At 38.5% G+C, this 17,262-nt stretch overlaps 1 protein-coding gene across 1 annotated transcript in view; it reads left to right on the forward strand.

Annotated features, from left to right (window-relative positions):
- Positions 1-8,015, forward strand: part of NALF1 (NALCN channel auxiliary factor 1) — a 491,687-nt gene extending 483,672 nt beyond the window's left edge. The window contains exon 3 of the mRNA XM_030036551.1: positions 4,543-8,015. Coding sequence (XP_029892411.1) covers positions 4,543-4,838 — 296 coding nt within the window. The 3' untranslated portion in view covers positions 4,839-8,015. The remainder of the gene's footprint in view (positions 1-4,542) is intronic.
- Positions 8,016-17,262: the final 9,247 nt, after the last annotated feature.

Raw genomic sequence — 17,262 nt, forward strand, 5'->3', positions numbered from 1 at the left:
TAGATATGTATGACCCTTTCCTTTCATGTCACAGTAGTAAATAATTTTGATTAAAAATTGTACATAATAGAAGCAAAACTGGAGGGGGAGCTGGGGAAAGCCAAATGCTTGCTAGAAGCAAGTTATCGGACCCTTATCCTGTATCTCAACATAGCAGAGATAAAACATAGCCTTGAGAGTTAGCTATTTACTTATTTTTCTGACCTGCAGCAGCTCAGCTCATGCACTTTTACAGGCATAACACCAACAGGAGGAAATTTGTCCTGTAAATATTTCAGGGAAAAAAAATCCATGCATGGTGAAGAAACACAATGAATTTTTCTTGAATGTGGACACATACACACAGGAAAATATCCCAGAGGCAACTATCTAAAATAGTCACCAACATATAGTGATAAAACAAAATTAAAACAGAGCAACCCAGATTTCCTCCAACCATTGGAATGGAGTCCGAAATGGAAATTAGCCTTTTCAAAAGAGCTGAACAGCCTTATTCACCAGTTTAAGAATAATCTGTTTGACTAAAGAATAATTTATTTCTCTTTAAGCCTTCTTCTACATTTCATTTTATTACTTTTTATAATATGAAGGGTATAAAATACATGTCTAAACAGAAGCATTATAATGTGTCACAGACACAGGAATTTAGAAATTGAGAGGACCATCTGGATAAGATCGAAGAGTGCTGGCTTGCAGATCAGATGTAAGCAAGCAGCGAAATCTAGTCATATAATATCTAATATGTTCTCTTGCCTTCTGTAGTTGGGAAATGTTAATACTGAAATCTCAGAAATAATTCCCCAGAAAGAGAAATGTCATGCAGAGTGTTGGCGTTCACTGTTACAATGATGTCACTGCTGGATGGATCACTCTTGGCAGACATTATTTACTTTGGGCTTCACAATAAAATGGAGCATTCAAAAATTCTGGTATACTGCATCTACTTACCAGGTTTCTTCTTCTAGTTCATGGCCTTTTCTTCAAGCACAAGAAGCTTGGTATGTCTCTCAAAATAATCAGAAATCTATGTTAAAAAGGACCACAGTTTAGAGTTCTACAGAAAGAAAATGAGGAAAAAACATACAGTAAGATCAGGTTTATTTCTGTGGCTTTCCAAAATACTTATCCAGCAACGACAACAAATACATCAACCAGGCCAGTTTCCTTTGATGCAGAATACTCTGGCTCCATAGCTCTTTCTGTAGCAAAGAAACCAAGAAGTGGGCCAAGCCAGACCAGCTGCTGCAGGTACAGATCCAGCTACAAGCATGACACATCCTGAGAAGTGTTGCGGTGAGATGTGGAAATGCAACCACCTCTTTTGCATGCTGGTTCCTGAGCAAAAGAAATGCAAGTGCTCAACAGAAACCAGAGCATTCGCTGAGTTAGCCGGTGATCTAGCTGGTCAGCAGACCACGCATGCATAGACAGTCTTTGTGATTTTAAGTCTTGTAGAAGAACTTATTTGCAGTTTGCTGCTTTTCCCCCAAAGCTGTTTCCGCACAAAGTGAGTAACACGCTCATGCTGTCACACCTTTTTCAGTATGATTCAGCTGAACAGGATACACTAGATTTATCTACAGTCATGTATCCATTAACACAATCTCAGTCAAATGAGTAGCCTTAATTCTTGCATCAGTATTAGTAACACACACTCCCTACAGATATAACTGCTGTGCTGATCATCAAAATGTTTTCTGCATATGAAAAAACTATCCGGTTAAAAAGCAAAGAGATAGCTTTTACATGACCTTCGTGAGCGATAGCATATCTGTCTGGAGAATGGTTTGATACCAAAAGGTATCCTGGCAAATTCTAGATCCTTGATTATGATCAAGGTCCAAGAACCTCCATATGCACTGAGATTTCTGCCGGTGAAAAATAGGTGAGTGCTGGGAAAAGTTGGGAAAGGAAGATCCAGAGCTGAGAATTTTAAGTGAAAAGTGAAAAGCAAAGTAGGTTTTGAGCCAGTAACAGTTGGTAAGTCAGTCTCAGAAATACAATTAATGAACATCCACATATTACAGAGTAATGTTGTCTATAAGCTGAACTGATCCTTTTATTTCTTATCCCAAACTCTGTGTCCATATAAAATGTTTTGATAAAAGAACAAACTAGGTTTTCTCTCCTTAATTTTCCAATGCTGATGTAGCCAGCTTTCCAGGCTTTCTGGCAAGTCACGGGTTTGTAGCCTTCTGTCTGAGTAGACTGACTGATTAGATCCAAGGGGCCAAAACTGATACTTATGGCTACAAACAAATATGTGGTGAAGCACAGTCATAAAGTTTTATTATTTCAGTGCAAAAGCTCTGACTGAATTTATCTAAATGTGCTGCAACTGTCATATGAATAGTGGTTCTGTAGTTAATTGATTATTAAATATGTAACTGCAAATTCAAAACCTAAATTCGATTGCTGAATTGAAAAAAAGAGGAAATGTAATTTTGCATTAAGGAACAAGTTCAATGCAGCTTCTAATGTGGAGTTGCCTTCAATTTATTTATAATTCAGTAAGTGCATACAAACTATTTAAATACCTTATGATTGCCAACTTGTATATATAGGCTTTGATTTCAAAGGAAGTCTGGGTTTTCCTATAACAAGAAAGGCAGGAAATATAGTTTGAAGAGTAAACAAGCCTCAGTGGGATGAAAGTATTAACCATTCTCTGTGTCTCTTCAATTACCGCTAATGGTTTGAGCTACTGCAGTCACAGCACAGATTGTATAATTACCTGCTCTGGGAGGCACTTCCTGTTCGTTACCATGTTTAAAAACACTCTTATGCACACAAACACCAAAAGATGGGTCTCAGAAAATAAGATGTTAGCAATAAGACTGCTTTATTACACTTGCAATAAACAACTGTCCACAAGTTCCAAAATGTAACAGAATCTCTTCAAAAGTATGAAGTACATTTAGTGATGATCTGAGAGAGAATAAATAATTTTCAAGCATTGGTATGCTGCCTTAAGCATCTGACTACATAGGTGCAAAAATGGCCTGATTTCCTACAGAGTAAACCCTGACTTTACAGAAATCAAGCAAGCTGTTCTCATTCCTGTACCTTTATAAACTTGGTTGAATCCAAAAATAGATGCAACTTTATTTGGACTCATGTATAACATAGTAGACTGTTGTGTCAGCTATGTAAAAAAGTACCAGTCTAGGTTTAATCTGCATTTTAACATGCTCAGCATACCTAATGTACTTTTTGTTTAGTTGCAGATAAATATTATGGAAGTAGGAATGAAAGAGTTCAGTTTTATCTTATTTTAAGGTGTGCTGCTTTTCTTTACAGGTTATTCACAAAGTGCAAGCAGTCTGGTGCCTGGACCCAAGACTGTTATGCCTAGACTTGTAGGCATTGCTTTTTGAAAGTAATATCATTGCTGTGATACTTTAGACAAAATGTAATTCTTGTTCCAAGAAGTAAAGTTAATTTATAAATTATAGCAATTATGTAGCTGCTTTCAAAATCTTTATCCTAATATTTCAACACAGATAGTGGTTTTTTTTTTTATAAAACCTAGCACTACCATAGAGTATTTATTGCAAAATTTGTTCCAAGATCAGTTTAAATGGAGAAAAGATGCTTGCCCATTTTGTTAGACATTCTTGCATTTGACTATTTGTTAAACAGCCTAATTAGGTTCTTTTAATTTGTCAGAAAAGAAGATATGTGAGAAGCAAACATAACACTCTGGTTATGTTACTCTCCTATATAACAATGCAGACAGCATTGGCAATTTCCAAAAGGACAGTTGTGTCTTTCGGAAAAGACAGAAATCCTCTAACTGTTCAAAAATTCATAATCAGATCAGGCTGAGTAACTCAGTAACGTTCCAAAGGCAGAAATGGCCTAGATGTATAGTGAGAAATATCAAGAGATCCAATTATTGCATGGTAAGGAAAGATTGTTCTCACCTCTGGGATATGCCGAAGAGAACACCCCAGCTGGAAGAACTCAGCTGAGGTAGGGTAAACAAGTCGACTCTGAACAACTCTGTTTGGAAGCTGTTCCTGTGGAGCTGTTGGGTCTGTATTGGTTTGACAATCAATATTGTCACTATTGTCAGTATATCAATTATTTGCTATTTAATGCCTAACTTTTCATAGACAGTGATACTAGTGGTATGTGCTAGCAGACTGAGGAAGAATTTCAAGATCCTTTCAAATTCTATGGAAATGTCATTTGATTACTTGTTACTTGATCATTAGTTGTTACTTCCCACAAAGGAAGAACTCAAAAATCCTTATCATTCAAACATCAGTAATTACTTTTTAATGCCATTTCTTTACACAAGCATGCTCAGTGTCATACTTCTGTTGAATGATCTTTTGGTGCTGCTTCCTGTTAGACAATGCATATCCCTTCAGCGACTTTAACTATACAAAACGGCAAGTGTTTTGAGGGCCTCAGGCTCAGCCAGAGATGTGCATTCCATAGCTTAGACTAAACGATTGACTGTTCCTTTGAGCCACCAACTTCTGCCAATCTTTTTGTGCCTGATGTTTATTTTTTCTCGTGTTTACCCCACAGGGCTCTATGAAAACTATCCAACCAATGCAGAACCAGAATGCTGTGATGTCAGATGGGGACTATTATCAGATCATCAATCCAAAGGGACTATAAAAACAAGTGGCTCAACAATGTGTCACAGGACATCGCTCACAGTTTCATCAGCATCAAGACTGTGTAACAGCAGACTTAAACTGTGTGTTCTTGTATTAATTCTCTTACATACAGTACTTACAGTCTCAGCAGCACAGAACTCAACAGGACTGGGCTTTGGAGGCATAACAACTTTGGAAGATAATTCAACCAATGAGGAATAAAAGAAAGGATTCATCTTACATGATAGAAACACAAGAGGCCCAAATGACTACAGTCAAAAATAGCAAGGACTGAGTGCTTTGCCCTCAGATCTCTTCTTGAATGACCTTTTGGGTAAAATGAAAAGAATGGGCCACTACCCAAACAACAAGGACACACGAACACAGCTTTTTATTGACTAAAAGGCTGTATGGTGACTTAAATTTCTCACACCATTTTATACACTGTGTTTTAATGTTTGGAGTTTCTTTTTTGTTTGTTTTTTGCACTTGTTAATACAGGATTTTATTTTTGGGACGGTTTCTCAAAGCTAAATTAAGTCTTTTCTCTGTCGATATATTTCTAGTCATTGTGTGTGTTCATCTGATAGTTCTGTCTTTTATGTCCTGTCAGTTTCTATTAGAGGAATGACTGCTATGATTCCATGACATAGCAAAAAAAAAAAAAAAAAAACACAAAAAAAAAACAAAAAAAACAACAAAACACACAAAAAAAAAAACCAACAAAAAAAATCACAAAAAAAACAACAAAACAAAATTTAACAAAAAAAAAAAAAAAAAGAAAAAAAAGCAACCACAAATAAACCCAAACAAACCTAACTGTCCTCTTACCCACGGGAACCATTCATCTCCTTTCCCCTTCCCATCTCCCATCGCAGACAACGTACATTTGCTTCTGTCTGTGTAATCACAATGAATGGGTACACAATTCCAGTGTGCCTCTGCCACTGTTGCACAAACCAGTTGACTGAGCAAACCCAAAAGGAGCATGAAGGGGGTTCCTTTTAGCTGAACAAACAAGTGCTCTCCTTACAAGGTGGGATTGGACAGTTAAAAAATGTAAAGAAATATATAACAAACTGTTGCTCCAATACCCGTTTTGAAGAAGTCCAGTCCTTTCTCACTGGTCAGTTGAACAGGAGCAGCCTTTTTTAGATATGCTATGTAAAACCAGTTATGCTCAGCAAGTTGAGTAGTTGGGAAGCCTTCATATTGGAGGTGAAGGATTGGCATTCATTGTGAATTACTTTTTGAGTTCTCCTGCTGTCACATAACCAGCAGCTTTCCATAAGGAATGGGAGCAAAGAGCTTCCAAAATCCAAGTCTTTTTGTCTCAACAAGATTACACTAGAAGCCTTTGAGCATCTACAATACAAAGTATCCCTTTGGTTTTGATTCCATTGTTTTTCTAATATCTACGTGTTGTTGAAAGTTACTCTAGTTATTAAGGGTGCACAAGAATGTGTTAGCACAGATAAAGAAACTATTTTTTTTAAATATATAGGACAACCGTTTTCATAAATGTGCAATAAAAACAGTAAAGATATACTAGGAATTGAGTAGTCAAGAAAAGATTGTAATATGATTGCTGATTTTTCATTGTTTGGGGTGGTTTTTAATTTGTTTACTTTTATTTTTGTGGGAACATTTCACCTGCTGAGTGTATGAGAATTTGCTTTTTAAAAAGGCTTTTTAGAGTTTACAGTAGAATCAATGGAAGGAAAAGTTAATAAGGGCTGTTTTTAAAAACTTTACATTCCTTCCTATTCTCTAACTACACTTGGGAAGTGCACTTTAGAGATGTTTGTTGTGTAGCTGGGAGATGAAGGAAAACTATAGGAAATGTTGTCTTAGGAAATAAAATATAGTTACCTACTTTCTAACTATGAAATACCCCTTGATAAATATTAATGTTGTAAGAACATTTAATCACTGGTGCATAATGCGTTTTTGTATACACTTTATGGTCTGTTAAATTCTGGAGAAAAACAAAAAGAAGATAACCATGCTGCTTAAGCGGTTCAAGATGCACATGTTAAGCTTCAAAAGCTCAAATATTTTGCAAGAGTATTTGTTTTGATAGTGTTTTACTACAACCTGGACTGAAGAGCCTAAAATGATCTGTGCAAATATGACAACAACAAAAAGCACCAGCTAATGCAAAATTCTTCAGCACTGGTTTGTTTCTATACTTCCTCCCTTCCCTTCCTTGCACATGCTATATTTTGTTCAATAAAACATGGTGCTTTTTAGTTATTTTATTTTCTGTTAGAGGGGCATGTATTAATTATATTGAATTGATGCAAAAAGTGGGGAAAAATGTAGAAATGCAAATGAAAAAGCCTTAACTAATGGTAGAATGTAGACTTTTGAAAGGACAGAGATGTTATTGAAAAGTGATGGAGCAATAACTGGGCAGTGCTCTGGTACTGTACAACAGCTGATGAGTCACACTACTGAGAAAGCTCTTACTAGGTGAGCTCTTGTTCAACTGACCTCTTAATTCTAGTAAGTGTGCGTGGTCAGTAAACAGTTTGTTATAACCTTTATCTACCTCTGCTGTGCAAAGGCCATCCAACATCCATTTCTGTGACGTTCCTCATGGTTTTTTGTTCACACCATTACTCACTGTCATCTATTTTTACACTGTACCAATACAGTAGCAAGTCTGGTTCATCCCGATTGAATTGGCACATGAAGAAGAGTTATTATTTCTGTTTTGCCTCATGGTGAATTAATGTAGAGAGCTATCTTTAAGGCATTTTCTTTCTTCTCTCCTGCTCTTCTTCATTCTTCATCCCTTATTTTTCTATAAAAATGTTTTCAGGTGGTGACAGTGAAAAATATGACTCCTCCACTGCTTGGCTACACTCAGTCACATGTCATACAATATGAGAGAGACATGAGGAAAAACAGTGACAACATCATCACATCCATAAAGTAGCCAAATTAAACTCGGGCAAAATGAAGTGGGAAAAAAAATTACAGACTTTCAATTATTACACAAGTACAAGATGTCATAAATTCCTCCCCCTTTCCCCACCTGGAGTTAGTGCCTGCAGTTCAATGGTCTGTGAATTTTCTCTGTCATCTTTTTGATGTCTATTTCTTTAATTTTTGAAACAAAGAGTCATGTTGCAGAGATGACTACTGCTGGGGTATCCGTTGCCATTTTCACTTCAGCAGTGTGGCATGCAGCTTCTCTTGGTGGCACCTGGGACATCAGGAGTAGACAAAGACTCTTCTATGAAGTTAAGCAACACGTAATCATGTATGATGCAAAATTCCATTCCATCCATTCCTCATTCGTAATAGTTTTCCTGGCACAAACTTAAGCATGCTTGATATTGTGCACATATTACTTTTTTGCCAGAATAAATTTGCATCTTGCCACTGCTATAACTGCCATCTTGTTCCATTTCTCCTTGTACTGTATGCCTAACACATACATGATAAAGAGCTGGCTTAACAAAGAAATAGTACTAAAATATTTCTGCAAATGACTGATGAGATGAAAAAGAAAAAAAAATAGAATAATATTTATTTTATGATCATATGGAAGAGAGAAATTTCCCATGTCTTTTATCGTCTTATTTTCTGCAATAGGGAAAATCCAAATTTTGTGCAATATGTTAATACTGCTAAGCCAAATGTCATATAACATAACTAGAGCTATATGTTATTCCTTATTGCATTTGCATTTGGTAATACATTATACTGACGCTTTTTTTTCATTAAAGAGACAGTATCTTTTTTTTTTTGAAAATATAGCAGGTGAAGGCTGTCCTTCTGCACGCCATAATTTAAAGACAAAACCAACAAAACGTTAGAATGAAGTTTTAGTTCTACAAATGATGAAACCAAGCCATCAGCTGCCAAAGAACCTGTGGAACAATAGATACAAACCAAACGTAGACTTTCAAGAAATTCCTTCCTGAGGGTTAAAAATAATGTTATTCTAAGTGATTAAAGAAGAAAGAATGAGCGCTGTATTTCAAACAGCAGAGATGGCAGGTTTCATCTGGTACGCAATGTGGCGCTCAGCTTATATAGTTATACTCTTCTATTAAAAAGCAAGGGACAAGGACGCTGTCTTCTGCTCTCTCTGTATTTGTTATAATGAATGTCCTTTTTGTAAGCATTGCCTCTCCACACAGAAGGTACCTGCTTATTGTGAGAGCTGAAGACAGCTTACGTACGTGCACACAAACTTACACAGTGAAACCTGTCTTAAGCGACTATCCAAAGCACAAGCAAAACTCATTTGCAGAGTAGAGGTAGCTCTAAGGAAAGTGAAACCAATTTGACTTAGGAGATGTCAAGCTACCTGTAAGCAGTCACCTAAGGGGTTTGTGAAGGTGCCTGGTCCTTACTGCAGCTTTCACTGTCTCTCCCATCAGTGCCCCAGGCCTGTGACGAGCCCTGCCCAGGCAGGCTTCCAGCTGGGCTCAGAGTCATGCTGACTTCAGTGGGCCTCGGTACAGGCACAGGAATGCACCCACAAAAAATCCACTGTAGCACATAGGTCTCGATTCATTGTCCCATAGTCTTTACTCAGGAATTGCTCGTGGGCATAGTGCATCAACAGAGGATGCTGAGTCTTAACAAGAGCCTGGCGATGGCAAATTAATGGTGAATGGTTCCATTTTCTTATTATTGTCTACTATTTTATTAGCTTGGTGAAGGAGTGGTTTCAAAATTTAGCTAGGAACACAGAGGACAATCTAACAGAAACCTCGTCATTGCGGAGATGAAATTAAATAGCCTTTCTGAGGTAAAAAGAGGCTCTGTCATCAGTCAGCAGCTGTCAGGAGACAGCAGTATTTTAGAAAAGCTTGGGAAAAAAATATGTTCAGTTCTGAATATGATAGTTCTCATTAAAACTAGATTTTGGGATGGCAAATAGGACTGGAGCGCATAACATTTCAACTGAGGGATTTAATTTGCCTGCAGGTTCTGCAACAACTCTGAGCAATCACGTTTACTGAACACCTCTAAGTTTTCAAGTATTTTCTGGCATTTTTTCCAAATGTTAACAGGCTTGATCTGTCCCTGGAGGGGGAAGAAGGGAGAGAGAACTACTGTGAGTGATGAAACTAAAAAAAAGCAAAACTAGAGCTGGGCCAATTTGGAAAATCCATCTCAGAAACAAGCTACACTTCTTCAAAATATAACAGAGATGAAAAAAAAGATGCTTATGTAGGTGTAGATCTGTATAGAAATAGTTCTGTCTTAAAAGAGAGACACCAATATATGTTCTCCACAATTATTACAAATACAAAAGAAACCACCAAAGGATAAGACTTACAGAATAAATAGGGCCAAATTACTGTATTTATGTTCCTTACTATGGAGTGTGAATTTCCAGGTAGAATTTCAGCAGCAGAAATATATTTTGTAATAAGAAAAGTAAAAAATTTTGGGGGAAGGGACATATTTAGTTATTCATTCCACTATCCTGTCTCCTATAAGCTTAGTTATTATTCTTCTGAACTTTTCGTTCAAATCCTTGACTTTTGCAGAAGGTTCCCGGCACAGACCCCGTCCCAGCGGTTCCAGTGGGTGTCAGGAGCGCAGGAGGTCTCCGTCCTGGGTCCCAGGGGAGAGGCTCCATTCAAAGTGCTGACTACGCTTCAGCACTTCAGTCCGTTCTCCAGACTCTCTCGTTCTCCTCATGCTACGTTCGTCTGTTGGACATACACAAAATGACTCGGTTTCCTCTTCAGAGTGGACTGTGCTTGCCCTGCTCATGCCTTCAGTCTCAGTCAGGCCCCACTACGAAGGTCAGAGAAAGCACTAGCGTACTTTAAATGCAAGACGTGAGCTGAACTCCCCGAACAACTGAGATAGGATTAAAATGATAGGTGTGCTTTGTAACCAGCCCTCTGAGTAAAGGGTGAGGATTTTACCAGCTGTGTATGTCTTCAAATCCTTTTGCTATTCTCAGACCGAGGACTATCTCAGCAGAAGGGACAAGAGGTTTGTTGACAAATTGCTCTTTGTGGCAGCTCAGACATTACCCCCTCCCAGCTGCCTCCCTGTATGATTTTGCCAGGATTTATTGTCCCAGAGTAGGATAAGCAGAAGAGAAGACATGATGTCCCACTCCAGTGCAAAATGAGGGGCATCTGGGTGAAGACTAGATTGCCAACAGAGACATCTGTAACACAGGCACACGTACCTTTCCATCGAGACTTTAGCGGTGGAGGCAATCAAAAAAAGCAGAGGGGTACTTTCTGTCAGAGGGATAAAGCAGGCAGCAGAGGGCAATAACATCTTCATACACCGCTGCAAGATTTATTCAAATGTATCCTTAGTCAGGACAACGCTGAGCATTGCTGCACCAAACTTTTGTGCATCTTCTAAGTGGTGAATATACATGTCTGAATTAAGCTGGGTGAAGTGTAGTACACAATAGGAGTTGGTGATATAAAAAGAGAATCTACTGAGGAAGGTGCCACCTAAGCCAGTGGTCTCCACTGGACAGGATAGTCTTATTTTAGCCCTCAGAGTTGTCCTCTGAGCATCCAGGAAGTACCTCTCTCCACCAGGTATTCATGTTTCTAAAGTTTTTTACTAGCCTTAGGCTCCTACACCAGCTTTTTTGCGTGAAATACGGATGGAGGATGAAGTGATAACCCTATACCAGCTAGAAAGCAGTGATTGAGTTTCCTGTGAATGCACACTAGTCCTCTCTCTAATCAGCAGGCTACTCTTTACCGAATGAGAAAGAAGTATTTTTATCTGTTTCTTTTCTGGTGTTGCTCCAGTGGACATAAATTAATGAAATATTAATTGGCCTAGTCAAAATATGCAAGGTCTAGTTACAGCACACATGTGGGAGAGGGATGCTCTTCTCCTCTGAGGAATGTAGACAGATTATATATTAAGAAGTCGATAACCTGGTAGCATTACCTAATTTTGACAGCATTTATTACAATTTGCACAGGCAATACAGGATTTCAACCAAATGTGCTCAGTTCTAGTTACTTCACCTGATGGTGAAGAGCACCTAGCACATTACAGGACCAAGTTCCTATATGGTAGTGGTACTTAACTATCATCAGCTACTAATCAGCTTTCTAGGAAAACTCTGAAAAGAAAGCAGAGCAGCCACATTGGTTGGAATATATCAGGCCTGTGAATAATGGGAAAAATAGTCACTAGTTTTTGTGGGGTTTGGAGAAGGCCAGTAAAAACAAAGGCAGAAGAAGAATAAAAATTGTCTTTTCTTTCTCCCATTCATTCCCTCCCTTCACTTTCCCCTTTCTCTGACAGAGTCACTGGTCTGACCTAGGACATATTTTTGCCTTAGTAGCCCTCTGAAAAATTAAATGCATTTGATAAGATGTAGAGCTCTGCTACTTCGTATTTGCTACACGTGCAGGAAAAAACCAAAAAAAACCCTAAAAAACCAAACCAAAACAACACAAAAAAAAGATTTATTTTTTCCTTCACAGAGAGGTGTTCTCCCATCAGTTTTCTATCCATCACTAGTCCACAGGTCCACTGAATTCAATGGGACTCATGCTTTTCATTTAGATAGAACTAGGATTAATGCTATGGATCAAAACCTGCCAGTTCCAGTGCAAGTCCTTCCACTGACTTCAGGGAGGATTTGGAAAGCCCAAGGTCCCTTTGAGCACGTATAAACTCACATGGATAAGATAAATAAGCATGTGAACAGCTGAAAGATTGAAATGTTCCAAAGGTTTGTCCAAGTGGTTGGTCAAATAATTAGCTGCAGCTCTATGCAAAAGTCATGTTGAGCCAAAGCTTTGAGCTTTGCTTTGATAGACCTTTCTTTTTCTGAAATCTAACAAGCTTCATTCAGGGTTTGAATATGCAAAAACTTACACAGGATTATAAATACTAGAAGAAATATTGAAAAAAATTTGACAATATTTTCACTCCTACAAGTGAAAAATTAAATTAAAGAATTCTGATTATTGCAATTTTTATTATTAACCCTTAATGACAATTTATTTATGTAGTTCTTCAGAAGCTGCTTGGTTTCATTTGTTTGTTTTCTTTTGTTTTGTTCAAAACCAGATTTTTGGCCTTTTAAAGATTCATATTGAACTATGCAGCTACAAATTACATGCTTATGTTAACAGATTTGCAATTAAAATTATTCTACTCTTCTGTTATTCCCAAATTGTATGAACAGAAAGCTCATGTTAAAAGCAAATTTAATTAACTGTGTTTAATCTTGTTTCTTTTTTCTTTTCCTTCTTTTTTTGTTTTTTCTTTCTTCAGAGTTAAGGACTGGATTTTATTTGAAATGGCCTAAACTGGCATCAGTGTTTTTTAACTATATGGAATGTCCTATGATACTTAGCATTGAAAAGAGGGCTACGTGGTCCTGCCAGAAAAAAAAAAAAAAAGAAAAAAAAAAGAAAAAAAAAAACCTGTAAATTGTAATAATATATTAAATATTGTATTATTATAGCAACTTTAGTTAAGCAACTAATACTATCTTTAATTTTTTACAGAGAACTTTGATGAAATAATTTATTACAATGACTCACAGAAAAACTTGTTTTCAAAATGACAGGAGAAACTGTTGAAGATTGTGAAAAAATACTAAAAATAATGCTCTACTAAGAATAAATTTAAAGATGCAACCAGTGAGTCTGACTTTTTGGGTACTAGGGATTTGTGAATGAAATTAAGCCCAAGGTGTGGGGGGGGGATAATATTTTTAAATAATGATTAAATTTAAACTACCTTCCTTTTACCTCAAAAGAAAAACAAACAAAAAAAAAAAGAGGAAAAAGACCAAAACAAAACAGAAAAGAACCTATGTTCTCACCTGGACTGCAGCTACCTATTTCGTAAAATGCCTCTGACAAAAATATAAAGATTGAGGTACTTTCCTCATATTCAACTGGTTTTCCAGACTGTACTGTATAACATAGCATCAGTACTTTCCAGCTGTTCATCTCAGACTTCCTATCAAGGGAATAAAATTAGAAGAAATGAAAAATAATACCTACAAAAGAAGAGCATTTAATTTTTAGATGATGTGTATATCAAATTTCAGTGATGTGACATCTACAAAAATACGTGTTCATTTATTACCTATGGGATACTCAATAGTTTATGATGAGGATCTGAATCAATAAGTGGTATTAGATATCTGTCTGTCTGGTCACACGAGGATTGGTTATTCTCAAAAGGGATTGGTAACAAAACAACACTTCAAAGAGGTAAGTACAGAGACATTTACAAGTCAGATTTCAAATGTTTTAGGAACCATTTTAGGTGACACTAAATGATGGCAATATGTCTGTGGAAATCAGTGCTGTCCCTCCTGATAAGATGAGCCAAAATACAGTGAAGCCGGCATAAGGTACTGTGGGAAACAACAGGTGAAAATAAAAACTCATTTGTAACAGTCTGAGCTGTAAACACGGTGAGGAACTAAGCCAGAAGACTCCCAGTTTCCTCACAGCCCTGTAACCTGTCTGAGATCTCCACTCACACCTTCCCAGCCACCCGCCTTTTTGACCCAACCACCCGCTTGCACAGGTAGGTGCATGCAATGGGTGAGCGAAGGCCACCACGACTGTTCCGTTCAACGTACACATTTCATACAAACTCCTTTTGCGTGTCAGAATGGTTTGAAGCCAGATTTCCCCTGCCATGAATAGCTTCAGACATTGTGAATGAGAGTAATTTAAATGACTCAGTAGATTAAAACCAGTGGGCCAGCGATGCCGGTTCATCATTAGGCCACTGGCTTCCCAGGAAGAGACGTGAGGCCTCAACTTTGTTTCAAACCTGGGGTCAAATCTCCCTGACTGCAACAAGATCAAGGTTTCGCTTTATGTGTGCAACACCATAAGGCCTAAAGTAAATGCCAGTGAAGTGTGGTTCCTATTTTAAGAAAACCGTTTGGAACTCAGAATTAAATATTTAATCTGGCTGGCCATTATTCACATGGGGATGAGAAGAAGGAGACGGAGTATCTGTAAACCAAAGTAAAACTCATTAAGCTTTTGATATATATGTAATGTTATTTCAAGAACCTTGTCTTTCTTTTTTTTCTTTATAACATATTTTCCATCTTTTTTAGTTTAACGTTGAGTTGTTCCACTTTTTTTAATAAAGCTTCACGAGACTACAGTAGCCTATACTCTAGACTAAAAGTGACGGAATATGTTCTTCAAAAGTAAATGCATTTACCAGACCAAGCAAGCAATGAGTTTTTCAAGCATGTATTCATCACTTCTACCCACTTAGCTTATTCAGTCCTATTCCATGCCCTCTTGCTTGTGGCCTCCTGCTTAATATGCCCTGAGCATTTCTTAGAGTCATAGATTCATAGAATGGTTTGGGATGGAAGGGACCTTTAGAGATCATCTAGTGCAACCCCCCTGCCATGGCAGGGGCGTCTTTCACTAGGTCAGGTAGCTCAAAGTCATGTCCAACATGGCCTTGAACAATTCCAATGAGGGGGCATCCTATGATGGGCAACCTGTGCCAGTGTCTCACCACCCTCATCGGAAAACCAACCTAAATCTACCCTCTTTCAGTTTAAAACCATTGCCCCTTGTCCTGTCACTACAGGCCTTGGTAAAAAGTCTCTCTCCATCTTGCTTATAAGTCCCCTTTATATATTGAAAGGTCTCCCCGGAGCCTTCTCTTCTCCAGGCTGAACAACGCCAACTCTCTAAGCCTTTCTTCACAGGAGAGGTGTTCCAGCCCCCTGACCATTTTCGTGTCCCTCATCTGGATCCGCTCTAACAGGTCCATATCTGTCTTGTGCTGGGGACCCCAGAGCTGGATGCAGTACTCCAGGTGAGGTCTCATGAGAGTGGAGTAGTGGCGGGGAGAAACACCTTCCTCAGCCTGCTAGCCATGCTGCTTTTTATGCAGCCCAGGAAAAGATTGGCTTTCTGGGCTGCAAACACACATTGCTGGCTCACATCCCATTTTTCATCCACCAATATCCTTAAGTGGTTCTCTGCAGGGCTGTTCTCAATTTGTTCATCCCCCAGTCTGTATTGGTACCAGGGATTGCCCCTATCCAGGTGCAGGATCTTGCATTTGGCCCTGTTTAACTTAATGAGGTTCAAATGGACCCACCCCTCAAGGCTGTCAGGGTCCCTCTGGATGGCACCTCTTCCCTCAAGCATACTGCACCACTCAGCGGTGTGTGGTGCCAGCCACAAACTCGCTGAGGATGCACTCTATCCCGCTGTGTCGCTGATTAAGATATTAAATAGATTTGGTCCCAGTGCAGAGCCCTGAGGGACACTACTTGTTACTGCTTTCCACTTGGACATTGAGTCATTGACTGTAAGGCTTTGGACGTGGCCATCTGGCCAATTCCTTATCCATTTAACAGTCCATCCATCAAACCCCTATCTCTCCAATTTAACAGCAAGAATGTTGTGGCGGACTGTATCAAAGGCCTTACAGAAGTCCAAATAGATGATATCCGTAGCTCTTCCCTTGTCCACTGATGCAGTCACTCCATTGTAGAAGGCCACTAGATTAGTAAAGCATGATTTGCCCTTGGTGAAGCCATGTTGGCTGTCTAATCACCTTCCTGTCTTCCACGTTTTGACATAACTTCCAGGAGGATCTGTTCCATGATCTTACCAGGCGCCGAGGTGAGGCTGACTGGCTGGGAGTTCCCAGGGTCCTCCTTTTTACCCTTTTTAAAAATGGGTGTGACATTTCCCTTTTTCCAGGCACTGGGGACTTTGCCTGACTGCCATGACTTTTCAAATATCATGGAGAGTGGCTTGGCAGCTAGATCAGGCAGTTCCCTCAGGATCCATGGACCTACGCATGTTCAGGTTCCTCAGGTGGTCCTGAATCTGATCTTTGCTTACAATGGGTGGGGCTTCGTTCCCCTAGTCCCTGCCTTGAGGTTCAGGGTCTTGAGAGATTTGCACTCTTAGAAATCTCTACCTTTCCAGAATGGGAGTATATCTCTTCTTGTATGGGAGTATATCTCTTCTTGTCAAATGCATAGATGCCTTCGTCTCAACATTATTTTAATCTAACAGTGATTTGATAAAGATTATCAGGTAATTTTTGTCCCAGGGACAATTAAACCAGAGTAATAGGCATAACTAGACTTTTTATTTTACTTACGCTATTCCTCAGATACTTCAGAGAGGCCTTGGCTTCCTTGGAAGATTTTAGAAAGCTACCAGGAGCAAAGCTGCACTCCTATGTACCACATTTCATGTCCCGCTAAAAGAAGATTCAAATCTTCCTGCTTATGAAGATTCATGGAAAATATAGCGTTTTTAAAGGCTTTCTATGATCTCTATCCCAATTTTCTATGTAGTAGGTAGTGTTGGAAAAAATCTTTAGGCAAATATTTTATGCCTTACATTTTCTGCTATTATAGAAATCCTCTCTGGATTGTCTGTGGGCTTTTGAGTAGAGGCTTTCCCCCCGCCCCTTGATTGAGTAAATCAATCAAGGACTCTAAGAAAGCTTAAATTCAGAAGAGCATACAGATTTCGGAAACAGGTAAGACTGGAGGTACAATGGCATGTAGTACAGGGATATGTTGTCAGACACTAGGAGGAGGACTACTAGGCATAGGCACACAGTCCTATATGAAATTTAATAATATAATTTGTATAGCAGTGAAAAGGCAAGTGGAAGCCTGTGT

This window comes from Aquila chrysaetos, chromosome 14, assembly GCF_900496995.4.
Source record: "Aquila chrysaetos chrysaetos chromosome 14, bAquChr1.4, whole genome shotgun sequence".
NCBI lineage: Eukaryota > Metazoa > Chordata > Aves > Accipitriformes > Accipitridae > Aquila > Aquila chrysaetos.